Raw genomic sequence first — 26,882 nt, forward strand, 5'->3', positions numbered from 1 at the left:
AACAATAAACAATAAATAATTATGTTTTATTTTTTTAGTTTTTTTAAATAAAATTTTAGTTGTTAAAAAAAAGAAACAACAAATAATGTCATCAAACCTTAGTTACTACTTGCATTATATGTATTTTAATTAATTATTGTATTAGTGAATGTTCTATAATTTAATGTAGCCACTGTCTTTATTTACCATATATAACATACGGGGAATATAGGTTGGATGTATAATATATTTAAATTTGAGCAATTAAGTTGGCTTTAATATATACACACATTTGAAATATTAATAAAAGTTTGTAGAGTTAAAATAATGCTTAATTTGTACTACTTTATTAATATATTATCAACCATGATGTTCTATAATTAGGATTTAAACTAGTTGATTAAGCTCTCTGAACCAACATTACATCAATTAAAACACATTGAAAATGACTCCAAAACTAACCTTGCCAAAAATAATATTGATTGAAAATGACTAAACTAATTAAAAAATTAATCTAAAACGAAATTATAACAAATAACCAATGTGATTGTGAACGCAACTCAATTCCATTGATTTGTCTGTCTTTATTTTCCCTTTTTTAATATTTCGACTAGTATATTTTAATTTCAAAATTATGATGAATGTTCGTGATTAAAATTAGGATTAATGTCCCATTAGAATACAAGTTTTTGCCTTTTTTTTATAAATAAAATCATGTGCTAATATATAGGTATTACCAAAGTTAAATGGTGTTATTTGAAAATTGATTACATTAATATTATTCCATCATAATTTGGTAATAACAAACTTTTTTGCTATATCTCTAAAATTATATGAGATTTTTTTTTTCTAGATAAGATTGCCATTCTTCTATCACAAAATTAAAGCTACGTATAATATCAAAACCATATATTTTGTGTAAAAAAAAAAACTATATACTTGTCTTAAAAAAAAATAGTAGAATTCAAATCAAGGGTCGAGATCTAAACCTATCACATTTAAAATGGGCTACTGTTGTTTCAACAAGTTAAGTGATATCCACGTTGGAAAAAATTATGATTTAAATTCTATTTTGATCTTTTTGAATTAGATTCATCTTGGTTCCTTCGAAAGGTCTATTTTTTTTGTCTCTATACTTTTAAAAAGTGACCAATTTGAAAATTTTAACACAAATTTTATACACAATAAAAATCATGTATCGAATATAAAATTTATGACTACATCTCAAGAAATTCTGTGAATAAAGTGTCATGCTGAAATTATAATCTAAATAAATGTAATAAAAATGAAGATGAATGGACCAAAACGAACATTTTTAATAATACATGGACTAAAATAAATATTTTAAAAATATAATAACCAAAATGAACCAAATCGAAATTAGACAATCCAGAAGAATATTTTAACAAAAAAATTATATATTCTTACCGAAGATAACTTTTTTCCTCCCTACTTGGTGTATGCAATTTTTTCAAATGTAAATTAATTGATGTATGCTTTGAATCTCTCTCTCTCTCTCTGGTGGGTAATATTGTAATTTCCAAATGAGATTAGGTGTGTGTTTGGTGTACAGTTGATAGTTCCTTCCATCATCTCCATTTTTTTTCCTAACCCATTAACTGCCAAAATCAACAACCACTTCACTTTTGCTATCTATTTTCTAATCTTAAACAATTTGTGTTTTTGGACATTCATTTTTATCTTCAAATACCAACTCCACAAAATACTTATATATATATATATATATATATATACATATATATACATATATGGATAAATTAAGGCTTTGCAGGTAAATTTGTTGGTTACTTACATTATTTACTTAATAGAATCTCGAAGGATGATATTAATATCTTATGAGAAAAAGAAAGGTGGAAAACAAATTAAATTTTGTAACGAAAGTTGTAGATCTCTTTGCCCCTTCTCTCGATTTCAAATTGATAACAGTCTTCTATGTTCTCACCCTCTTTGTTCCTCAGCAACTTTAGGGCAACCAAAGGAGACGTAGGGAGAGATAGAACAATGCTCAAGCCGTGACAATCCAGCAGCAACAACCTACTTCTCAGTAAAGAAAGTTTTCTCCTAAAAACTTAATCATCTTGTAATATGTTTTTGTATACTTTTTGAAGTGTTGTACTAATTAAGTATTTTCTCATTTCATTTTTATTTGAGTTGTTTCTTTAATTGACTCTACACGAATTAAACGCTCAAAACATTAATTATCACATGAAATTTCATTCATATCATTATTCAATCTTAAGAACGTTACTTATTATAGATTTGATTGAATGTTTTAAATACAAAGCCTCAAATGATACAATTGAGCTAAAGTACAAATTAACTTAAAAGAAATCTATACTATAATTCAAACGTAAGAGTATACAGACTCAAAAGTGTAAATTTGAAATTATCAAGGTCTCGATAGATATAGATACTGAGATAAAACTTTTTCTAAAAATATATAAATTTTTTAAAACATTGGAGGAGTGGGTGGATGAATAAATCTAACTTTTTCCAAAAACTAAGATTATTTTATATAAATAGATTTATAAATTATTATCAAAAGTCAAAACCATTTAAAGCATGCTCAACGCTCGAGGGGATAATTGTTATAAAAAAAAATTAAGACTTTTAATATTAATTTTAAAAAAACTTCATTTATTCCTCCCACGAGTTCAGTCCCTTCATTCCCTGTCATTTCATTTCATAAATAATCAAAAGTTTTCGACAAGAAAAAAGGAAGAAACCCAAAATCCGAAGCATTTTTGTTTAATTCTCTTCGTAGTTGTCGACTCGTAGTCCAAATCCATCTTCCCGAGATAGAAAGTAGTCGACAGATCGTATTTCGACTCTGGAGTTACTTGAAAACCACTTTCGTCTCATGTCTCCTCACTGATTCCTTTCTGTGAGTCGCATTCTTCGAATCTCACTTCATTACCCATTACCCATTTTCTCTCCTTTTTTTTCCTTCATTCCAACGCCACCCATCTCTCTTTAACTTCCCACTTCTCAGAAATCAGTTCGCTTCCAAGGTATTTTCTTACTGCAAGTATAATGTCAACTCTGTTATACCCAGTTTCTGTTTTCTGAAATGGAGACAGAAAAACACTCGTTTCTGATTCACTTACTCTTGATCTGCTATCTGGGTTTTGTTTGTTCCGAACGTTTGTTTGCATATTTTTGTATTTTCAGCCGGGAGTTAGTTTCTTCATATGTGCTTATGGCTTGACTAATGCGATTTCCCATCTCCTTGATCCTTTACTCCTTTCTGGTTTTTCTTCTCCCTTTTCTGATGTTTGTAGCAGATTTGGATTGGTTGTCTTGTCTCTGACCCCTTTGTCTCGGCTCTGTTTTTCAACTTTTTCTTTTCGTTTAAGGTTTTGAGCATCGGATGTTGGTTAGCATGCTTGGGAATTTCGTAAGAATGAGATGCAGATCAACTGTTTGATTTATTGGGAGAGAAGCTGTTCTGAACGATATAATCATTTTTTAACTTTTGTGATGATTTTGGAGAAGAAATGAACAGTACTTTGTCTGTTCCAGAAAATTGTTTGGTCTACTGCACTGAGTTTATGGCTTATTATGAACTTCTTCTTGCAGGGTTGTAATGGATTAAGCTATTGGATTATTGGCAGTTGGGAAGCAAAAAGGAGGAGATGAAAGGGGAGTCATCCGGACTGATTATTGGGATTTCTATAGGGGTTGTGATCGGCATTCTTTTGGCGGTTTTGGCTCTCTTCTGCTTTAGGTACCAACGGAAACGTTCACAGATAGGAAATAGCAGTTCCCGGAGGGCAACGACAGTTCCTATTCGGATGAATGGCGCTGATTCTTGCACTATACTATCAGACTCAACCTTAGCTCCTGAGTCACCTGTTAAATCTGGCCACAATGGGATGTCCCACTGGCTTGATGGATTCAGGAAGAGTAATGTTGTTGCAGCTTCTGGGATACTTGAGTATTCTTACAGGTGTGTTCTTGAATCTTTGTAGTGACAGGTTCTGTGAACAGTCTTTTGTGATCTCGTTATCTTTATACGATAAAGACTAGCTTGTTAGTTTTCCAGATGTGTATCCTAATTTGATAGAAGTTGATGTTGCTGCTGGAGCTGTCTTGAAAAGTAGCTCATTAGGGCCTTCAGAGTGTTATTCTTGCAACTAAAATTTGGAAATGGCAGGGATCTGCAAAAGGCGACCTCCAATTTCACGACTGTGATAGGACAAGGAGCATTTGGTCCTGTTTATAGAGCTCAAATGGGTAGTGGTGAGACGGTTGCAGTTAAAGTGCTAGCAACTGATTCCAAGCAAGGGGAGAAAGAGTTCCAAACAGAGGTGATTATTATTCTTCAACTGTATCGGAACTCTGATATTGCATTTTGTCGAAAACGCTTCATATCATGATAGCCTATTGTTGGATCGAGTTACTGTCTTCCTACCTTGCTAAACACCATTGAATTTTAGGAGCTTGTCTATTGTAAGTCGTGATATATCTTCTTCTTATGATGCAGTCACGAAATTCCATATTTTGAAATAATTCAAAAGAAATCAAAATTTCTAAGTTCTTGTGTTTGTTAAGAAGAGAACATAATATAATGGAATCATGGACATGAATCAGAAGAAGGTTGCCTTAAAATGCTCTGTTTGAAGCCTTTCAATTGGGATAGACAAGGAATGGATTTGACAAAATTTAGTGAAGGTGGTCTTATACAAAAATTTCATGGACTGTTTTGTCGTGACATTGTGAGAGATTTGGTGCCCACACTTTGCTGATTGATTCATAACAGTTTCATGCTTTTTTTTTTATCTGATTCATCCATTTAACCTTATTCTGTTCTTCAGGTTATGCTACTCGGAAGGTTGCATCACCGGAACCTTGTAAATTTGGTCGGGTACTGTGCTGAGAAAGGCCAGCATATACTTATTTACGTATATATGAGCAAAGGAAGCTTGGCTTCTCACTTATACAGTAAGAAGTCGAACATATAGCACAAGTACTATTAGTTAATTTATTGCAAAATGGTCGAACATATAACATTTTCATATGTTCCTTGAAAACTGACATACTTTTTTCTGTTGCAGGTGGGAAGAATGAACCATTGAGCTGGGATTTACGGGTTCGCGTGGCTTTAGATGTTGCACGGGGCCTGGAATATCTCCATGATGGTGTAAGTTATGATCTAACCTAGAAGAATACTTGGGGTCTGTTGGATAATCATTTTGTTTTTGGTTTCTATTTTTGAAATTTAAGCTCGTGTACACTACTTCCACTTATATGTTTCTTTGTTTTGTTATCTTCTTTTTAAAATCGTTCTCAAATTCCAAGTCAAATTTTCAAAACTAAATAAATGAGTTTTTTTTTTGTTATTTTTTGAAATTTGGCTAAGAACGCATGAAATGTGTTTATAAGAATGGTAGAAAAACATATCAAAGAAATTGTTACGAAAACGAAATGGTTATCAAATGAAGCCTTAGCTTTCTTGAGTTTGCATTTTTATAATTCATTCTTGTGGCATTTATATGATATTATTGCAGGCAGTCCCACCCGTAATACATCGCGACATCAAGTCTTCAAACATTTTGTTGGATGATTCCATGAGGGCTAGGGTATGTGTGCTATAATTTGTCAATACGTTCAACAGAAAGAACACATAGATCCCCAAAAGAATCGTATCTGTTAGGATTCTTCATGTTTTTAACATTTGTCTGACTACCCTGGATCAAGCAGGTTGCTGATTTCGGGCTTTCCAGAGAAGAGATGGTTGATAGACATGTATCCAATATTCGTGGAACTTTTGGTTACCTGGATCCTGAATATATATCTTCTAGAAAATTCACAAAGAAAAGCGACGTTTACAGTTTTGGAGTATTGCTCTTTGAGCTTATAGCTTGCAGAAACCCACAACAAGGCCTGATGGAGTATGTTGAACTTGTAAGTTCTCTCTCCTCTCTCTCATCACCAATATTGTCAATGAAAAGAAAATGTTATTTCATGCTTCTGTTCTTGAATGGAAACATTTTATGAGACAAGAGCCTTGTTTAGTTACCAACACTAGTAATTGCCTAGTCAAGATCACTTACATGTAATTTCATTATGAGATGTTTAGGCAGCAATGACTTCAGATGGGAAAGTTGGGTGGGAAGAAATTGTGGACGATCGTGTAGAAGGAAACTTTAATGTGCAAGAGCTGAACGAAGTTGCAGCTCTTGCATATAGATGTGTTAACCGTAACCCCCGAAAACGGCCTACCATGAGAGACATTGTACAAGTGATCTCAAGGATCGTCAACTTGAGGCTGGAGCTGAAGCATCATAGAAAATCTATGTCAGCCATGACAGATGAAGTTTCTATCGACATCGACCACCCCCAGCACTTGAGAAAGGATTCAATGGACAGTGCTTCTGATACCCATGAAATTTAGACCATAGCTTTTATTCCCTTTTGGCTTTTCTCTTGATTGTTCATCTTGGGTTTCAGATTCTCTTTGCTTTTGTGTATGATAGTTGATTCTTTCAGTGTTTTTTTTTTTCAATTTGAAATTTTGTACATTACTCAGAATATAGAGCTTGTAAAGTTTCTTCATTGTAATGACCCACAATTGTGAAAGAGAACTTTCCTTGAATTATTTTGTGAATGAAAACATCATAATATTGTTTCTTTTTGGCACTTTCTGTATACGGTAGGTAGTACTTAAATACAATCATCTCTTCTATGGTATTCTTGTCCACAAAAATCTACATTCACCATTAATGATCAATGTGGAATTTCCTGGCTAGAGAGAGAAGGGAAGAGAGAGAGCGCCAATCGCGGCGATAAGATGCTCGAGAGACAGTTTCAAAGCAGTCAAAGAACAACATCCTTAGTGAAACTGATTTTAGGTGTTGGAAAATAAATGAATCTTGAGCAGCCATTTCCTAAATGTAGTCACACCTAGATTTTGACTGAAAACTGGGGCGAGAGTAATTAAAACAGGGTATAGTATGTCGTTTCGAAGTGCGACAGAAAATCTCGTCTCTTCGGTTAGTTTTTGTGTCAAGAAGGCTCACCAGCACGAATTAGAACAAGAGTTCAGCTATACCAACTCTACTAATGGAATATCGAGTTAACCATGAAATACTCACATTAGCAATAGAAAAAGAGGGGGGGGGGGGGGGGGGGGGGGGGAAGTCGAGAAGACAGTTTAAAATTGTAATGAGAGTCCTGCAACCTTACTGGAACAAGATCTGTGATGAGAGTCCTCATACCTTGAGTAACAGGGCGTTTTCCCGTCCTCGGTGTGAAACAGACGTCGCTACGGCAAGTTGAAGTCTCCCCACACAATCAGAGTCAGGAAAACTGGCCAAAGTTTTCAAAATTTGAATTGGGGTTTCATCTACCTCCCAAACCAACCCCATTCCAACATTTAAGGCTCTCATTCAATTCCTACTGTCCAAGAATTCTATCCTTTGTTTCTTTTCTAATGTTAGGAGAGGGTCCATGTGCAGCAATGGAGCTTTAAAAGCTGTATTGTACTGATGTTGCAGTAAAAGTAAATGATATGATGCTATGCTTCAGGCTTGCCCAAATTAGCTATCCTATAGCCTTCCTTCCTCTAGTGCCTTTTAAGGAGAGATTGGAGGTAGATGCATTTCTTAACAACACTCCCACATGGTGTTGGGTTTTGTTAAATGAGGTTTTAGGATTAAAGTTTTACGAAAACTAAAATCAGGGATCGAGTCTCAGTACTTTAGGGAAATGTAATAAGTGAGTAGGAAGGCCAAAATAGTACGTTGATCGATGTACTTACGAATAAAGAAACATACTGATCCGAAGAAGAATTCTAATCAAATTAAATGAAATAATATCATTACAAACTCAACAACAAAATGAAAAACACCACAAAATTTTAATTAGCTTGAAGAATGGTTATAAAATGACAGAGAAAAACAAGTTTTCTTTTTCTCTTTCTTTTATCTTCATGGTTTGCAGATTACAACAAAGCAAGGAAGCAATGCTCTAGGATTCAGCAAATAAAGCTCTTCAATGTTGGAATGTAATCCCACTTTGCCAGCCAAAGAATCAAACCCTGTCTGGCCAATCATTTCTTGTATGTTCTCTAATGGCCTATGAACCCTCCCTGCAATCACTCTGCAGATTATCAATGCCTTCTTTGTCGAGCTCTCCTCTGTCGTTACGATGGTTTCTAAGGCTTTTCCACTCGTCGAAGTCGTGAAAACTCCTATTTCTTCTTTCATGTCCTTCTTTGCTGAGAAACCACTCCTTATGATTCTGCAAACACTGCATTTCTGTGATATGCAGAGGCTGGGGGAGCCATTTTGTCCAAGAGAGCAGGCCAAAGTCGCCCCAAAAAACCTCAGTAGCTCGTTCCCATCGGCGAGGCACCGAGGGTGTTTCTTCGAAAGCTTGCTGGCCTTGATCTTCACCATTTCCCTGTATTCTTCGAATCCAGCTAGTGTTTTCTGCATGTTGTGAACTTTGAAGACTCTTTCAATCCGATTTCCATTGTTCTCGGACTTCAACCAGTTCGTTCGACATATTATTTCAACGATTTTCCTTGATGAATCTCCTTCCATGAGCTCAGTAACTGAGGAAAAAGAGAGCACGATCAGATTCTTACAGAAGGAAATTTATAGCTATTGTGATGAACCAATAGAAACATTAAACATTGTAATAGATAATTAACAGAATGAAGAAAGGAACTTCAAACACAAGAAGATTAGCAAGGAAATGTCAGTCAGATTCAGCAAGTAAACGTCTAAGATCTACTTTTCAAGTTTTATAAACGTAGATCGCGTGCCAAAACAAGAACCAAAACCAAACTTAGCTCATATTTGAAATATCAGTAAGGATATCTATCTAACCAGCATGCTTGGAGAGATGGTGAGACTCAGCAGCATCCAATTTGCAGAACTGTTCTCCACATTTATGGCAAGTAACCGCCGATAACGTATTACCGTTAGATTCGGTTAGCGGGGCGAACCTTCTGCTTGTATGAACTTCCACACCCCCCTTAGATTTAGCAGTACTCCCAGCTGCAGACTCATCTCTATATGATGAAAGAGAAGGTAGCTTTCTTGCAGCTATTATGGAAGTAGTACTAAGAGGAGAATTGGAGTTGTTAGTGAAGTTCTCCCCTGGACCGGGAGTTCCCGGCCTTAGAGTACCGAAAATTGGTGAATTCCCGCCGCCACCTCCACCAAAGCCACCATTTCCCACACCCTCTTGATGGAAACCTCCAAAGCCAGTGATCTTGAGCTCACACTTTGAGTTGCTCAATATGACTTCGTGGGCAATCGGGTTGAGGAACTCGCTGCTACCGATCGACCTCGGGCTGCAAATTGGCGGCTTCTCCATGTGCCTCTTGCTTCCATGGATGACATCTTTGAGATTTGCTATGGACCTTGAACAGCCAGACCTCCCAGAAGAACAGCCTGACTTCTTGGCTGGTTTCTTAGTTGTGATTGAGTTGAGTTGTTTCCTGCACTTCGGATCATAGACTTCTGATGGCTCTGGTTTGCAAGGGAACGACTTTTTCAAAGAAAACCAAACTGTTGGCATATTTTCCCCTCTCCCACTCCCCTCCAAACTTCCTTTCAATTCATCAACATTCTTCCCATTCTCCTCCTCCGGTCGCTGTTTTTCGCTCCTCCACGTCTCGTAGTCCAACCGCTAAGCTCTCAGACAGCAGTTTCCTACTGAAGTAGATCGAGAAGACGACCGATAAGTCGACAGAAACGAAGGAAACAGAGCAACTGTGGGTGGTGGAGAACAGATGAGAGACAGGCAAGCAACTATATATATATTAAACACTTCAGGCTGAACAGTAAGAAACAAAGAGAGAGAGAAAAACTAAGAGTTTGACTGCCATTTCAACCATTACCCACTACTCATTCTTCATTTTCAACTCAAGAAAGCCAGAGAATTGTGAAGGTTTTGTTCAACATATTGGTTTGTACATGACTTTTCAAGGTTTAAATGAACTAGAATCAGCACAAGAATGGAGTTTTCTTTTGCCTTGTGGTAAAATCTTTTGCTTGTGTTGAGTTTTTGTTGATCTTTGTGCAGTTGAGAGCAGTGGGTGAATTCAGGCTTCAGCTGAAGGCTCTCTCCATAGTCGAAAGGAAGGAAGGAAACCAATTTGTGTTCATGCTTGGGCTGGGCTTTAACTATGTAGCATGTGTTGGGATGGCCCATATAATTTTATGTAAAAATTTGTATTTTTTAAGAATTAATTATAAATATCGTGTTTTTTCTCGTCATAAGACCTCCACTAATCTCGCAAGACAAATGAGTGATCGAACTCATAACCTCTTGATTGAAGATATATGTCAATTACAGTTGTGTTATGCTCGCTTTGACGATAAATTACAAGTTTAATCTATAAATTTTTAAAGGTTGTGTCTAGTAATATCATGATGTTTCTAGACTTTCAATTTTATGCCTAATAGTTTCCTTGTGTTAATAAATCATTAAACTTTCAATGTCATATTTAATAGGTCGTTGAACTCCAAATTTTGTGACTAAGTCCCTAATATTTTCAATATTTTTTAAAAATTTATGAACACATTAGACGTAAAATGGAATTTCGTGTCTATTAGATCTCTGAACTTTCAATTTTATGTCTAACAAGTCTATAAATTTTCAAATATGTTGAATATGTCAGATACCTATTTGACACAAAACTGAAAGATTATATACCTATTAGACACTTCCAATATTTTAGAACTCATTTGACACAAAATTGAAAATTCAACGACTTATTAGATTTTTTTTAGTTTAAAAACTTATTAGACACGTTATTAAAAGTTCACTATTAAACTTTTAATTCAACCAAATAAAAAGTACTCATTAATGATTTTGGTGATGGTGATCACACCAAGTTATTTCAATAAAAGATAATACTTTTGAAGCCTCGTGATTAAGGTGAGATTAATAGTCCATTAATGAAGGTTCAATGCATATAATTGTGCCTCTATGATAGTTAATGATCTTTTAATAAGTCTTCATTATTATCAATATTATTTAAAAATTAAAACAATTGCGGTTTTTGTAGCAACACAAGACGTGTGTAATATTTGAATCTTTGATATCTTAGTCGAGGGTACGTAGGTTAATCAGAGTGCTTAGATTGACGTTAACGTCTATCAAATTTTTTGACATATTGCTAAATAAATTAAGTGTATACACTATTTTTTTCTCAAATAGAAGAAAGTGTACACACTTAATATTAAACTAGAAAAGTTTTTTTTTAATGACCTTTCTTTATTTAATCTCTCTTTTTATTTAGTCAACCTATTTTTATTGTAATTATTTTGCTAACGTGAGCCAACTTAGATATATAATTCACTAGGTTGAAGTTTGGAGGTTCAAATTCTCACGTTCGATATTTGTTGTACTAAAAAAATATATTTTGGTCTATACACTTTTACGCATCTGATTCATTCTTATGTCCATTTGCATCTAAATTATTCATTTTAAATCCATATACTTTCAACGTTTGTACATTTCAGTTATTATAATTTTAAAATGTTTGTTTTGATATATATAAAAGGTAACAATTTTAGCATCTATTTCTAAATTTGTAACACAAATTTTATACACAATTAGACCATTTAATACAAGACTATGACTACATGTCAACAAATTTATTGAATATAATGTCGTGTTGAACTTATGATTAAAAAAAATGAGATAAAAAATAAAATAAAGGGATCAACAGAGTCATGGTGTAAAAGTATAAGAATCAAAATAAACATTTTGAAAATATAAAAACTAAAATAAACAAGTTGAAAATACAAGAATTAAAACATACGTTTTCAAAGTATTATAGGAATAAAAATAATCAAATCTAAAATATACGAATCAAAATAGTATTTAAAAAAATATAATTCAAAGTTGAAGAATAGTGAAATCATGTTTGCCCTTTTTAGTCTCATAGATGACCTCTTATGATTCTACGAAGTGCTTAAACGTGCACAAAAGTGTAGCATTAGCACATATATTTACGAGACCCATAATTCAATTATTTTCCTTTCTGTTATGGAGAAAATTTGGAAGTTCTATGTAGCCAAAATCAACTCGAACACGTGGACCTGCATTTAAGCTCGGGTGACCCTGAGGTGAGGAGGAGCACCAAACGCTCAGCTCGATGTCAATTTGGGCATGACAATATTAGAGCATTTTACTTTCTAACATTCGATAGAATGACGATTCAAGTGTTAGAGAATCTTCTTTTATGTTACCATACTGTTCTTCTAAAGATAGATATGGAATACGAAATGTTAGAACTTCACATTTCTCACCTATAAGACGAGATCATACCTTTTCCAAAGGTAGACAAACTCCTACCATCAACTCTTGTTAGACGTACTAATTACTCCTCCTCCCGAATTCTAACCTAGACATTAGAAAATATTTGACCAAGCTCCACATCAGTGTTAGCTTCGGTTGCAAGTTCATCAAATATGAAATAACTTACTATCGCGGTTTTAGAGACCCACATCAACCCTCTTCATTAATATTTTATTTTATTTTATTTTGTCATAGTTAATAACGAAACCATTATTCTTCGACTTTGAAAAAAATAAAACTCTTTTAAATTTTAAGGAAGAATTTGATAAATTATTCGTAAAATAACCTCCAGGGGCTTTCCCGCCAATTCACATGCATGCTCGCTGACGCAATCCATTATATATCGCGCCATCGGAAAGAAAATCGAATCCCCGTTCCAATCTGGACCGTCCCATGAATGATCCATCCAACGGCCACGGATCTCAATCCGCGTACTTCATTTTCATTGGCTAATCTCACAAGACCCTTGTCGCTATATATACCGAATACTGTCTCGAACCCTCCTTGATTATTTATTACTCTCTCTTCTCTCGCTCTCCCGCGCTCGCCGGAAAATCCGTCTTCAATCTTCTCTGTAGAATTTGCCTTCCCCTGTAGATCTCAATTCATGGCCGGCAGGGGCAAAACGCTGGGATCTGGCGCCGCCAAGAAAGCCACCTCCAGGAGTAGTAAAGCCGGCTTGCAATTTCCCGTCGGTCGTATCGCTCGTTTCCTCAAGGCCGGCAAGTACGCCGAGCGTGTCGGTGCCGGTGCTCCGGTCTATCTCGCCGCCGTCCTTGAATATCTCGCCGCTGAGGTATTGTAAATTGGTTCCAAGTTTTGTTTTCAATCGCTGTGCGTGTTTTGTGCGTTGAGCTCTCTTTATGGATCTAGGGTTTCGAATTTTGCCTAATTTTGTTCTTGGGTGCTTTGGTTAATTTTTTGGAATTTGAGGAATTGGGGGATTTGGATTTGTTTTCTATGGATTGAGCTTTTGTGATTGACTTTGAGGGGCTATTGATGTTTAGGTTTTGGAGCTTGCCGGAAATGCCGCGAGAGACAATAAGAAGACGCGTATCGTCCCGCGCCATATCCAGCTCGCCGTGAGAAACGACGAGGAGCTCAGCAAGCTTTTGGGGGATGTGACCATCGCTAATGGTGGTGTCATGCCCAACATCCACAACCTGCTTCTGCCCAAGAAAACAGGGACTTCATCGAAGAATGCTGGCGGTGATGACGAACCCTAGATTTGTAATAGAAACAATGAACTGAAGAATGATTGAATGTTGATGGAAATGTGGCTATGGTCAAGATAGTGTTCTCTTACTTTGTTGTTAGATTTACCCCTTTTCCCTTCTTTTTGACCTCTATTATTTTTCTTCTCTTAGGTTACGAATCTCTTTGCTTATGGAATTTGTAATAGCCCCTCAAGGAGTAGTGCTAGAATTTCACATAGTGTTGTGAATATCATCATCATCATCTATTAATATCATCTTCCTACTTGTTCATCTTACCTGAGATTATTGAATTCTTCCTCTCATAATTAATGGGTTTTCTTCTCATGTCATCCTTTCATTGGCAAGGAGATTTGGCAACAACTGTGGTTTGAAATCTGTTATTTTCTCGTGTCTCTTATTTTCCGGTGGAGAAATTTCTTACTCTCTGCTATCTGAAGGTTTTTGTTGGTAACTTTTCTGATAATGTTTGAACAATTATTATTTGGGATAACTGTGAATTATCATGCTATGATTTTTTTGGTTCTTCTTTAGTTATTACATGTGACTTATATACAGAATAACTGAATATAAGTTGTAATGTTTGCCAATTATATACAGATAAATTTTGCAATTATTTCTAATTGTTATTACCTGTTTCATATGTTTTATGTCACTCACTTTTGGAGTGGTTGAATATATTCTCTCTCTCTCTCTCTCTCTGTCTCTCTCTGTCTCTCTCTAATATCATAAAAGAAATGGAGGGAATTTGAATCTTCAATTTATAAAGATAAGTTCCAAATATTTAATTACTTGAAAATTTTACTATATGTTGGCAATTTTTAATAATTGCTTTACTAGGGGACATTCCTGGTAAATTGGTGGAAGGGAGGAGGTTGTTTGATAGTGAGGAAATTTTGGATTTTGGTTAATGGGGTCCATCTAGAGTAAATTTTTTGTGGTGCATTGTAGAGATGCAAGACCAATGGTTTAGTGCATTTGGATTTTTCTAAAATCCTTGATTCCAAGGTTTTTATTTTATTTTATTCGATTTAATTATTGGTGGCAGCAAAATGGAGGTAGCGGTAAACATTTGCTTATTTTTTAACTTAATGCAGATAATGAATTGGAGTGTAGTAAATATCAGAGGGATGACCTTGTACGTATGAGAGGCTGGGGCTTAAAGATTAAGTTGCAAAATCTGGTGATGATGTTTGGTTCAACATGGCTATGCGAACAAAAAGATTGCAGCCAACAAGAGCATAAGCCTGTGCAATGATATTTAAAAAGAGAGACATTTAATTGATACTTTTGGTTGTACACACAATCTACATCTACAAGCTATGTTGGTGAATGCTCCAATTGCCAAGATGTCAAAACTAAGTTTTTCTTTACAAAAGAATGATGAAAGTTGAAAGGAGAATCAAAATCAAAGTCTAAGTGCATTCTGGGCACATTGTGGTAATTCATGGAGCTTCTTCATACTGCTAAAGGACTTGCCTATGACCAAAATGGAGCCTAACAATTCAGAAGGTAAGAATTGGGCACCCTTTTCAACTGATTACCTATGGACTCTCATCATCTGAACTTGAGCTGCCCATCCGACGATCAGTGATTGCTGGGAAAATCAGCTGATTGAAATCGGAAGAAGGCGGGGGATGTGTATTAGAGACAACTGGAGGTGGAGGGGGAGGGGGGTACTTGATATTAGAAGAAACTGGAGTTGGAGGGGGAGGGGGGTGCTTGACATCAGAAGAAACTGGAGTTGGAGGGGGCTGATTGATATCAGAAGAAACTGGAGTTGAAGGGGGGTGGTTGGTATCGGGAGAACTGGAGTTGAAATGGGGTGCTGGATGGGGTGCTGGATATCGGAAGACGACGCAACCTTTCTATGTCCTTTTGCCTGCTTTTTCTGTGCATCCTTTACCTCTCGGCACGTCTTATCTAACATTATCAAGAAATCCCGTACTATAACGAACAACCGTAGGCCCTCGTCCTTCCCCGCATTTCCATGGAAGTAATCGCCCGTGCTTTTCACCAGTTCCATGATTCTTTTTTCTTCTTCCAGGAGGGCCATGATACCAACCTCAGCAGACTGCACAAAGCCTTTCAGTGTTTCGTGAAACTTGCTTTCTTCACCTAGACCCTGCATGTCTTTGTTCAGGAAGTCTCTGGTCCTCAACAGTGCATGCCCAAGTTTGGAAACAGTTCCTGTCAAGGCATCAGCGTCTATGGTTGCTGCTTTCTTCACATTCTGAAGTTCACCGCTCAAGCACGAGACGACTTGAAGACCCAAAACACGGTAATGCTCTTCTGTGTCACTAAGAACTCTGTCCAGCAGTTCCTTTGATGAGGAGCTTGAGAAGCTGTGGCTTCCTGTACCGTTCCGGGCAGCTCTCATACCCTCCGTGCGAATTATCTCCAGGACTACAAAGTGCAAGAGCGTAGTCTTGCCGTCTTTTCCTTTCACATCTGACAGTTTTAAAAGAGTGTCCAGTTTGAATGCTTGTGCACCACCTCGAAAAGTTCCAACATTCATCCGATTGCCAGTCTTAAGAACAGCTTCTAGAAGTTTGAGGAACAGCCTGCTGCTCCGAAGTTCCCGACAAGCAACCTGTAAATTCATCGTGAATCCACAATAAGTCAGGCAGTTCAGAGATGTATAAAAATCAAACTGGCTTAATGCACCAAGATAGATTGTGGAAACAAACTTGCACCCTTACCAATGCTCAAAGTTTGGTATATACACATCATATTCATACACATTTCAGACGTGAAGAATCTGGATACCCAATAAAACTGTTTTCTTATACTAGATAAACGAACTCTGGATTATGGGAATTGATTTTTGCAAAATTAAACATCACCAAAATCTGGCAACAGGACTCTGTTAACTACTGGTCGCTCAGTTTTTTTAACTACTACTGGCTTCAGAATTGTTATACTGAACCAACCATTGATCTCTCAAGTTCTCAATACTACAAAGTAATACAGTGGCAAGTGTTCTACCTCCAAGTTGACAAAGGACTCTTTAGTGATGGTGATGTCCTCCTGAAGAGTACCCATGAAAAGCAGCGTTTCCAACCTTTTGAAAGCAAATGGGATATCAACCAAACATTTAAGAAATCGCTCAGCGGTTCCGAGTTGAGAAGGTTCCCCACTAAACAGTCTAAGCTTCAGTTCTTCTTCTGGTGTTGGTGCCATCCTCAGTAAGTTCTCAAGAAGTTCAGAAGGAAGTTCAGTTCCTGATCCAACTAAGAGAGCTCAGAATATGCTCAACACCATATCGTGAAAATATAAGATGTGCAGCCAAAAGATTCATGCATGCCAAAAGGTTGCTGACAACATGCAGAAAACAAAATAGATACACTATGTAGACTACAGAGGCGCCTTTCCTTTTACCAAGTGGAAGATTTTCTTTGGGCCATGGGGAAAATGTCTGTGTTCAATAAAAATAACATTAACAATAATAATTTCTCTGAATAAACAATGACCAATGACCATATTTTGATGATGATACATCATACCAAATAAAAGATATATATTCTCGTTCATCAATCAACAAGAGTGCCAATTAGAATTCTCATTTGGGAAAAGGAAATATCAATTGGAATAATTTTTTAGAAAATTTTAGCAAAATGGCTGTGCATAGAAACACTGAATACTCTTATACCAAATTTCCATCGGAGATTACCAGAAAATTTCTCTATGAATTCTCAAAATCACACCAACAATATTGTCCTTCCATCACCCAAAAAAGAGAAAATACAATTGATTGCAAATAAAGACACGTTTTGTATGAAAAAGAAATGTATATTATGTCAATCACAGCCAAAGTTATAGGCTCCCTAGAAGAATTTCCCTCATTTACAATTTCCTAAAATCAATAAAAAATGGGGGCAAGGGAGAAAAATATTGAGTGAAGCAAACAGACATCAACAATTAGAAGTACCTTTTTATTAATCTAAAGTTGAGCTCAAAATGGTTCATCCCTAGTTAATGGCACATAGTGGCTGTGAAGGTGAGATCTTCTGAACAAAAACCATACTTGCATATTTTCAGCACTGTCGTGCGATTTAATATTCATTCTAAATTATGTTATTTGGACTTTCCATCATATGAGGAAATCTATTTGTTAAGTCAATGATATGAGGGCTCCTGAGATTGAAACAGTTCCTCGACAATGTTCAATTATTCTCCAAACTATTGACCAAATTGACTCTCAGCCCAAACCTTGTTGAGTATTGTCCTATCTTAGATATGCCCGCTTGCTTATTTTTTTGTCATTCAAGAAGTTAGAAAATGAGAAGTTGCTACCATTTATGGGCTTAATATCCTCTCTTGACCCCATTTCCTGAAAGTAATATTATTTGAATACTCAACATGGCCCATTTCCTGAGGTCTTGAGGGCGGAGAGCAACTGGCCTCAACTACTTTGTCATAACAATATTATGTTTTTCGACATCTATCATTGTTAAGGATGAATAAAACACCACTCAACCCAAAAGCCTAAGTTGATAGATTTGGTAAATTTAATTCATAAATAAATATTTCAACATTCTCTTTCACTTGTGAGCTTGGATAATTGCACAAGGTCCAACAAGTGGAAATCATTACAAATGTGGAGAAAACGACAATGCAAGGGTTCGAATACAGTACTTCCCACTCTGATACCATGTTAAGGATGAATAAACTACCACCCAAACCAAAAGCTTAAGCTGATGCGTTATGTAAATTTAATTCCTATATGGATATTTCAACAATCATAAACGAACAACCTATAGGAGTAGTAGCCATATTGCTTCAAGTTAAATTAAATTCTTCACTTTTGGGGGAGACAATAAAATGTTAAAAGAGAATGAAGTGCATGCCTCCATTCAGATCCATGTTTTTCTTTTTGTTTTCTCAAGAAGATGCAAGAAAGCCAATGTCAAGATTACCTTCATGAAGTGCATCACAAACTTCTTCTCTTGTCACATTTAACGCACGCAAAAGAATGGATAGATTTTGTGCTTTCTTTGAATCAATGATTTGAATATACTGGTGTGCAGGATCTTGTGATGATGACTCTTTCTTGCCCTCACTTTTGTTTTTATCAACAACAGGTGTATATCCAAAAAGAGTTTCTATCATCTCCTCGTTGAATCTGTGTGATTTAGATTTAAAACTTAGCAACCAGTAACATTATTCAAAAGCAATGGTGATACAAAAGGAATGGAATTTATAACATACTGGAAAGACCCTGCTTTTAACTGATGCCAGACCATGGTATTATCGGGGTTTGCAAGAACTTTGTCCCAGAAAAATGGCTTCAATTTGGCTTTGTTAGCACCGTCATCCATACTTCCATCCTCTCCAAATTTTGGAGCTCGAGGTGGATTTGCACCTTTCGGTGCTAATGGAGGGGGCCGAGGGGCAGCAGCACCACTTCTGAGAGGTGGTGGTGGTGGCCGAGGGCCTGCTTTGTTGCCTGGTGCAGGTGGTGGAGGTGGAGGAACTCCAGGAGGACAAACTGCATTTCCAGGAGGCCTGGAAGATGGTGGTGGTGCAGGAGGTGGCGGTGGAGGAGGACCAGCCATGCTGGATGGAGCCTTAAAAGATGAAGGTGGTTCAGGAGGGAGGGGAACAGCCCTGCCGGGAGGAGGCTTCAGAGGAGGCATAATATTTGAGGTGACCGGCACTGCTCCAGGAGGAGGTGGTAACAAGCCATTAGTACCATCAGCCATATATGATGATCCAAAAGATGATTTATTGGCAATTCCAGCAGCTCCAAAAGATGGAGGTCCATGTACCGAAGTACGTGCATCATCAGAGACAATGTGCAAGCTACCATCCAAAGATGGAGCTCTCGAGTGGTGACTCAAGTTAGATGATTGATTCATGAGCTTGTCTTCCTTAAGAGAATTCCCAAAGGAAGAATACTTGGGCGAAGAACCTGAAAGATCATTTACTTAGCATTAGGAAAAAAAATAATGTTAAGATAAAATAAAGTAAATTTTCAAAAACAAGCTTGTGAGAACACAGAACAGAGTACTCACTTAAGCTCAAGCTTAGGAGAGGCCTTTCATGATGTTCATCATTTTGCCTCCCTCTGGAGCCACTCTTATGAAAGCATAGAAAGAGCAGAGCTACAATAATAAAAGTCACTGTTGCCGTTACAGCAACAGCAATGACAACTGTTTGATTGTTATTAGATTTCTTTTTTTTTTTCCCACTTGTGCTAGAAGCTTTTCTTGAAGGCTTTTCATCTTCTGAAGGTTGTAAACTTGAATCTATAGAATCTGATGGTTTTTTAGTTTGATGAATTTCTGAAGATTCAGGTGCTGGAGCAGGTTCTTCTTTAGCGCTTCGAAACCATCTAGAACTTAACTTCCTTCTAAGATTACCAGGCATTAAAAGCAAAGACTCCAAATATCTGGTGTACCAAGCTTCAGAACTGTAGTCTTCCCCAGAGACGTGAAAATTCTTTCTTAAACAATCTAAAAGAGACTGTTTCACCTGGGGGTGCATGGCATTTAACATTCTATTCGTTTTTTCTTTTGTCAGCATCTGACATTCAAGGTTAATTCCATTTGTGTTACCGGGTCTTTCTTCAGAACATAAGTCAATACCATCTACAGCTTCCTTCAACGGAATCAAATCCAGGTTGCATTTAACCCATAACAGCTCGGCCTGTAGCAAGTTTTTGAATTTAAAATAAGTCAACTACATTACATGCCATGTGTGAAGATATCACGCCTCAATCAGCCTTGAGACAGAAGACACATAGACCAACGAAAGGTTGAGATAGAAATTTACATAGACCAACTCTTTTGATCTTTTGTTTTGTAATATACTTGTTTAAAAACATCTTTAAGATCCTAACAAAAAATTTAACTAAAAAATGTAGAACATTGTTTGGAAGCTATTTTTTCTATGTTTTCAAAATCTTTCTAAGGAACCCTACGGTTAACATACACTTGAAATCGATATCCATAAGCTCATGATTTTGAACAGAATAACATCTTCAGTTATTCTAAAATGCAAGTAATCTATGAACAAAAGAAAACTTTTAAAAAGCAATCACCTAAACATGTTTCCACTGATTTTTTGTTTCTTAAAAAAACAATTGTTTTCCAGAATAGCCATGAACAGACCTAGTTTTTAAAACTTCGTTTTTGTTGTTTTAATTTGGCAAATATTTTACAACTGCTTCTAAAAAGTGAAAAACAAAACAAGAGTATTGTTATAAGTAACAACTTTTTGTTTTTAAAAAGTAGAAAACTAGAAACAAATTTGTAATCAAATAGGGCCTAAGAAATTACATAAACGGAGAGACAACAAAGATGGAAAGTGTATTATTGCATAAGATCAATTATGTCCAAAACCAAACATAACTGCAGCATTTGATCCGTCTAAATATCATCCCAGAGTTGCAAAATCAGATAATCAAAGCAAAACTAACTTTCAATCTTACACATAGGAATCGGGAACAAACACAAGTAGCTGTACTAAGAACTAAAACTTTTCGTTCAGAGAAAAAAAAAAGGATATTCCTCCCATATCATAAAAGCATAATTGCTCACCATCTCTGTGTTGACATCCCCAGTAATTGGGTCAGCTAGTTGAATCAGAAACATTTCCACTTCCTCGTGGTCCTTCGAGCAAGTTGCAAAGGAAGCACAGATGAAAATCACCAGAACAACCAAACATCCCCTTTTTGCCACACCCATAAGTTGTCGAAATGTCATTATAAATGCATAATATCCTCACGGTTCCATCTTTCCCCCAAACCCAAGTAAAAAGAAACCATCCAAATGATTCCAACCTCGAAAACCAAGCTTGAAATTTACCGCCAATAGGAACCCAACTTTCAGAACCACGATTCCTCGAAATCCCCAGGACCAGAACCTCAAACAACTAGACAAGAATCTCTCAGCAGACCCAGCAAGAAATTCTGACCAAAATCGTGAATATTGAGCTCGATGTGATGACAAATCAACGAATCAATGAAATCCCAGAATTTGTAATCGGGAAAAAGAACCAGATGAAACCCCCCAAGAAAGAATCGGATAATGCAATTGCCAACCCCCAACGGGAAATCAAAAGTAGGCGGAGTGAAAATGCCTCCTATGGGTCTCCGATTCTGACCAGATCCCCCAAAAGAAGCTCGAAGAATTTGCCGACGTTAAAAATATTTGACCAAACGCGTCCGGGAGGCGAAATTTCTCCTTCTTGGAGAGGTTTTTTGGAGAAAAGCTGCAGAAAAAGGTATAATAATGAGACCACTTTCAAATTTCAATGGTGGTATTAATTATTCAATTCGTTTTCTCTTTCCTTTCTCTAAAACCATCTATATTCGTGGAGGATGAAAATCCGATGGCACCTGAAATTTTTTGAATAAAAAAAGGGAAACTTTTTTAAGCTAATTTTGCCATCTAATCTACTATATCCTAAACTCCATAATCAAAGCTAATTGTTTTTATTTTTCTTCATTTGCTTCTACTTTCTATTACATTTTTTATGACCTTAATTTTTTTTATAATCAAATCAATTTTAACCATAAACCTTATGTTTCCTCATGTTGATACAGTTAAAAATATTAAATTGCATTTTTTTTCATAAAGATTTGTGGTTAATTCTATCATGTTTGCACTTGATTCATGGGTGCTAGTTTTTCTAATCATATTTAAATTTTTTTGCTAGATTTGAAAATTTTGTTGCTCAATTTTGAACGTAGTGTGATTTTGTGACTATATTTGAGTATTTTCGTATGGTTAGATTCTACGTGTTTAATGTTGTGATTGGTGAGAGTTACAAGAAAATTTTAATATTGTTTTAAAAATGTATTAAATTACCGACCTACATGAAACTCAACTGATTAAAGCATGTCTCGACCAAAATGTCAAAGGATCGAATCCTCACTGCATGTTAATTTCATTATTGATTAAAGTTCAAACCTCTCCCATACGTTAGATTAAAAAATAGTTTAATAAAATTAAACTTTTAACTTAAATATAAAAGTTTAAGGAATTAATGTCCTGGATCTGTACAGTTTAAATAGTTACAAAACCAGGATTATATTTGTTATATGGTTTTTACTTATTTCTATATTCTGAGTTTTCAAAGCATATAAGTAAATATTCTTATAATAGTTTTTTTTTATATTTTAAGTAAAAAGAAAAACAAAGAAATCATAATTTTCAAAATAAGTTGCCAACAAAAATAAACTGTTGCTATACTAAAAATATAATAATAAATAAATAAATATATATATATATAAATTTATACCCCACATATTAAATAATATTGACATTTATCACAAAAGCCATCCACATTGAAGGCGCTTTGTTTTGATAGTGGGGCCCATGTTTTAAAAAAAAGTCTCCGATCTATCAATTTTGAGTTCATCGCCGGAAACCTATTACGTACTCTAAATTTCTACTTTTTTTTTTTATATGTATTAAAATACTATTTTGTTATCTGTACTTTAGTCTCGATATTTTTTAGGGATTCGTTTTATTTCTGTACTTTTTAATGTTTTGATCTATTTGTTTTATTTTTTATCTTATTTTTTACGATCACAATTTTCACACCATACTATATTTAATATGTTATAGGTGGTTTTTAATCTAACATGTGGCACATCTTGATTGAGAAATAAAATTACACGTGGCTTTGAGTTGATGAGACCAAATTTCATCCTGACGCCCACTAGGCCGAGTCGACTGGATTTCCTTCGAACTTTGCTCTCATTCCTCGGGTCAACTGATCAGGAGATCTTCGGCTCACCCTTATCTTCTAACAGACTCCACGACAGAACGCCGTGATTCACGGCTACCTTAAAGAGTCGTTGAGGTCCTGTTGAGGAAATTGTCGAAGACCTTGCCTATAAATAGATAGATTTTGCCTCCATCCCATAAACACAAACATTGTATTTTTCCTTGAATACAACCTGGATTCTTCCTGACTTGGGCGTCAAAGTGTTCTCTGTCTTACGGGTCTCCTCTCCAGCAAGTTCCAACAAATTCCAGCTCATCCGCTAGGTTAGCCTACTTTCCAAGTCAAGGTTCGCAGCTTGGTCATTCTTGTGATCAAACACAATATATTTTTTAAAATGTAGTCATAATTTTATATTAAATGGGTTTTTGACATTCTATTGTGTTTATAATCTGTTTGATCGAGATTTTGACCAAGTCATTGAAGCTCAACTCAAGCAATAGCTGACCCGATAGACGAATTGATGTGCTGGCAAGTAGGAGACATGCAAAAAAAGAGTGAGTACTTTAACGCTAAAGTTAGTAGCTGGTCGATTTATACTCAAGAGCTAGTATAATTTCACATACCTGAAAATTAGGCAAGAGGTCTCTATTTATAGGCGAAGCTTCCAACCGGGCATTCGATAAGCCTCCAACAACTCTCTGACAGCCTAAGAATTGCGGCATGTTGTCGTAGAGTGTGTAGGATATCATTTCCTAAAGGATTGTCCTCTGATCGACACAACTGTTAACTCAGACGTTCGGTATGAAGATTATGACTTCGGCTCGACTAGATCCCAAGCAGCTGAGGTTGGTGATATAGATCGAATCGGCCTTTTGGGAAAGGTCTGAGGTACATCTACTTCAACCACCGATTCTCCTGTTGATTTAATCTTTCCTTCCTATCACATGTTAATAAAATAACTTGGATAGGTTAGGATTTGAAATTAAAAAAAAAAAGTATATAATTTCAAATTTACCCTACATCCCAATAATCTTCGAACACTTATTCGATCAATACTCGAGAGAAAATATTATTTCGCATACCTTGCGTGAGAAGCAGGGTTCTCTATTTATAGAGACGAGTTCCCGACAGAGCTTCCGACCACTTAGGATCATGGTATCTTATCGGGGAACGGGAACATATCTTTCACTTTGCTCCTGCGGATATTCTTTAAAGTCGGTCAATAGGCAAGATATAGTTCGACTTGGCTTACATTACCGAGCTGATTAAACTTGTTTCACATAAATCTCCTTATTTAGTTCTCTCAATCATCTTTTTCGATGTCTGACACGTGGCAATTTGTAAATCACCTCCAACACCATAAACTAAGAATATAACAATTAATTATAGCAATAAATGAAAGAGACAAGGGGTTAACGAAATATATAAATTTCGAAATTTATTGTGGAATGACTACCTTTAGATGTATTTACTATAAGCACCAAACAAGCCACAATGGTTGTCTATAACATTTATTTCTATGGTGCAAGATTAAAGTTGTTTAGGATAAATTATTCCATTGCTATGGGGTCAAATATCCAATAAGACCTTATGTTTCAATTAACGAACTTTAAGCCTAATAATTGTTTAAGGTATATATCGATCAAAATATTAAGATGTTTAAATTTCTGTGTTCATATGTGGTTGAACTAAAAAAAAGTAGCATATCCACCGCACTCTACATGTGATTTTTTTTAATCAAATAATTGCGAAGGTGGAGATCAAACCATCGACTTTTTAGATGCTAATATATAGTTAGATATCGAAATATCGATGTCGATGTTAGGATTATAATTTTACAAATATTTCATTATTGACTAATATTCTTTTAAATAAAAAAAATTTACTTAAATAATTAAGTTAGTTTCACTCCTTAAATAAGTTATAGATTTAAATATTTATATTTATATTGAGTGACTAATTGATGATATTTTTTATGTTTCATGAATATTTACATGAGATGTCGATTGATTCTTTGTATCCATATTGTCCTAACCAATGTTTTAATTCTCAATAATAGATATCTTATTCACTAGTTATACTCAAATTCACATCATGGAGATCAAAATAATTTAGAGAGAATGATTTCAAATCTAACAACTACCAAGAAATTAATTTCTTATGTATTTTCTTGACAACCAAATATAGTAGGGTCGGACAAATGTTCGTGAGATTACTCCAACTGGCCCGAACACTCACAGATATAAAAAAAAATTGACATCATTGAAGCATTGAATCTCCGACCCAAATATCGTGTTTTGAATCCAACCCCACTTGTTATTGTACTTCAAAACACAAAAAAAAAAAAAAAAAAAAAAAATCATAACATTAAGCAAGATTATGATAAAATAGTATTTTTACCAATAGTATTTATAAAGGAGATTATATCAACAAGGGGATGTAGCTCAGATGGTAGAGCGCTCGCTTAGCATGCGAGAGGTACGGGGATCGATGCCCCGCATCTCCATTTTTTTCATTTCTTTTTAATATTTCCGTTTTCCTAAAAGTTGAATTGGGCCTTGGTAAAAGGGTTCGGGCCTCAATCTTCTTCGGCCCAATAAAAACGATAACCCATCGATCATTCTTCCTTCGATAATTACCTCTTTTTACCCTCTTTTTTTCCTTTTATTCCTAATATATCATTTTTCATTCGTAGCACATCTTCAAATGGATGAAATTCATAAGTGGTAATACAAAGTTTTCTATTGCATTAATTTGTAGATCATGCATCATTATAATTATACAATTTTAAAAATAAGTTCTTATACCGTCCTAAATTTAATTCACAATTTTTCTAATTTCTCGTATCAATGGTGAGTTGAGTTGGACAATCGAAAGAAATTACTAATGATAGAAATTCATGTACCAGCATGCATCAATTTGCTCTCGTTAGCTTCTGTTCTTCACCGATGTGTTTAGTTTTTTTTTTAATTGAGAAAATGATGCTAGTTTCTTTTCAAAAGTAACTTATATTCTATAATACTCACAAAATAAAACAAATGATAAGACTTTTTTTTAAAAAAAAGAGCTTAATACCAATCAATAAGTAATTATTTAAATATCAATTGACTTAATAAATCATGGCAAATTAAATCTTAAAGTTAATATAAAATGGTTGATGTGGACAATTTTATTTATAATAAAAATAATTTAGTCAATAATTTATTGATAAAAATGTAAGTTAATCAAATATATGACTCGTCAGTAATTGACATTCTAAGAGATATATATCATTGACAATGTTTTAAATCTTTTCTTTTTTTTTTTCTAATTTCCTTTTCGGATGATGGAATGTTTATAATTATTTTATAAAATTTATTTACAGCAAAAAATAAAAATAAAAAAGAAGAGAAAATACCTGCCGACCTTGTAATTGTTTGGAGTCTTGGCATCTCCCTTTCTCTCTTTCATATTTGCCGTCGTGGCCACCTTTTTCCTTCTTTATCTAAACATATAATTTTTTAATTTCATGTGTAAAATTTTTACCCAAATTCACGAAATGATTCTAATCTAACTAATAAATTATATTTTAAACACCAAAACGAGCATAGTTCAACGATAATTGACATATATCTCCAACCAAGAAGTTGTGAGTTTGAATCCTTGTCCCAACCGTTGTAC

General features: G+C 35.3%; 4 protein-coding genes and 1 non-coding gene across 11 annotated transcripts; 3 read left to right on the forward strand and 2 right to left on the reverse strand.

The window, feature by feature from the left end:
* Nucleotides 1-2,687: 2,687 nt before the first annotated feature.
* On the forward strand, nucleotides 2,688-6,642 carry LOC111010577 (calcium/calmodulin-regulated receptor-like kinase 1). 7 transcript variants are annotated; one of them, XM_088120246.1, is made up of 9 exons: nucleotides 2,688-3,024; nucleotides 3,357-3,397; nucleotides 3,580-3,949; nucleotides 4,157-4,310; nucleotides 4,818-4,944; nucleotides 5,058-5,143; nucleotides 5,511-5,582; nucleotides 5,704-5,907; nucleotides 6,083-6,642. In XM_088120246.1, the coding sequence occupies exons 3-9, from the start codon at nucleotides 3,636-3,638 to the stop codon at nucleotides 6,395-6,397; spliced, it is 1,272 nt and encodes a 423-aa protein (XP_087976372.1). In that variant the 5' UTR covers nucleotides 2,688-3,024; nucleotides 3,357-3,397; nucleotides 3,580-3,635; the 3' UTR covers nucleotides 6,398-6,642. The 7 variants fall into 7 exon arrangements, with proteins under 7 accessions (XP_087976372.1, XP_087976371.1, XP_022139738.1 ...); XM_088120245.1 differs by having other exon boundaries at nucleotides 2,688-3,011; nucleotides 3,357-3,504; XM_022284046.2 differs by having other exon boundaries at nucleotides 2,688-3,011.
* Nucleotides 6,643-7,841: 1,199 nt separating this feature from the next.
* Nucleotides 7,842-10,284, reverse strand: LOC111010483 (uncharacterized). The gene is made up of 2 exons (XM_022283936.2): nucleotides 8,838-10,284; nucleotides 7,842-8,560 (listed from the first exon to the last, which is right to left on the reverse strand). Exons 1-2 carry the CDS (start codon nucleotides 9,532-9,534, stop codon nucleotides 7,932-7,934), a joined length of 1,326 nt encoding a protein of 441 aa, XP_022139628.1. The 5' UTR covers nucleotides 9,535-10,284; the 3' UTR covers nucleotides 7,842-7,931.
* Nucleotides 10,285-12,834: 2,550 nt separating this feature from the next.
* Nucleotides 12,835-13,819, forward strand: LOC111010313 (histone H2A.6). Its single transcript, XM_022283668.2, has 2 exons — nucleotides 12,835-13,123; nucleotides 13,335-13,819. Exons 1-2 carry the CDS (start codon nucleotides 12,935-12,937, stop codon nucleotides 13,551-13,553), a joined length of 408 nt encoding a protein of 135 aa, XP_022139360.1. The 5' UTR covers nucleotides 12,835-12,934; the 3' UTR covers nucleotides 13,554-13,819.
* Nucleotides 13,820-14,796: 977 nt separating this feature from the next.
* On the reverse strand, nucleotides 14,797-21,852 carry FH5 (formin homology5). Its single transcript, XM_022283778.2, is given in 7 exon segments — nucleotides 14,797-15,355; nucleotides 15,358-16,134; nucleotides 16,530-16,765; nucleotides 18,461-18,666; nucleotides 18,753-19,455; nucleotides 19,559-20,192; nucleotides 21,086-21,852. Coding segments are annotated over 7 exon segments (2,991 nt in total). The 5' UTR covers nucleotides 21,251-21,852; the 3' UTR covers nucleotides 14,797-15,085.
* Nucleotides 21,853-25,655: 3,803 nt separating this feature from the next.
* Nucleotides 25,656-25,728, forward strand: TRNAA-AGC (transfer RNA alanine (anticodon AGC)). The gene has a single exon. It is a non-coding gene; the product is annotated as a tRNA-Ala (tRNA).
* The last annotated feature ends 1,154 nt before the right edge of the window (nucleotides 25,729-26,882 follow it).

Source organism: Momordica charantia (genome assembly GCF_013281855.1).
Source record: "Momordica charantia cultivar OHB3-1 chromosome 11 unlocalized genomic scaffold, Mcharantia_2.0 BLBB01000011.1, whole genome shotgun sequence".
In the NCBI taxonomy this organism is placed as follows: Eukaryota; Viridiplantae; Streptophyta; class Magnoliopsida; order Cucurbitales; family Cucurbitaceae; genus Momordica; species Momordica charantia.

Bases quoted from the DNA above. Each gene is read 5' to 3' on its own strand.
- LOC111010577 (XM_088120246.1), top strand. From the start codon at position 3,636: ATGAAAGGGGAGTCATCCGGACTGATTATTGGGATTTCTATAGGGGTT. The intron at 4,945-5,057 runs GTAAGAAGTCGA...TTTCTGTTGCAG, and splicing joins CTTGGCTTCTCACTTATACA to GTGGGAAGAATGAACCATTG. The intron at 5,583-5,703 runs GTATGTGTGCTA...TGGATCAAGCAG, and splicing joins ATGATTCCATGAGGGCTAGG to GTTGCTGATTTCGGGCTTTC.
- LOC111010313 (XM_022283668.2), top strand. From the start codon at position 12,935: ATGGCCGGCAGGGGCAAAACGCTGGGATCTGGCGCCGCCAAGAAAGCC. The intron at 13,124-13,334 runs GTATTGTAAATT...ATTGATGTTTAG, and splicing joins TTGAATATCTCGCCGCTGAG to GTTTTGGAGCTTGCCGGAAA.
- LOC111010483 (XM_022283936.2), bottom strand. From the start codon at position 9,534: ATGCCAACAGTTTGGTTTTCTTTGAAAAAGTCGTTCCCTTGCAAACCA. The intron at 8,561-8,837 runs GTTAGATAGATA...CTTTTTCCTCAG, and splicing joins CCATCTCTCCAAGCATGCTG to TTACTGAGCTCATGGAAGGA.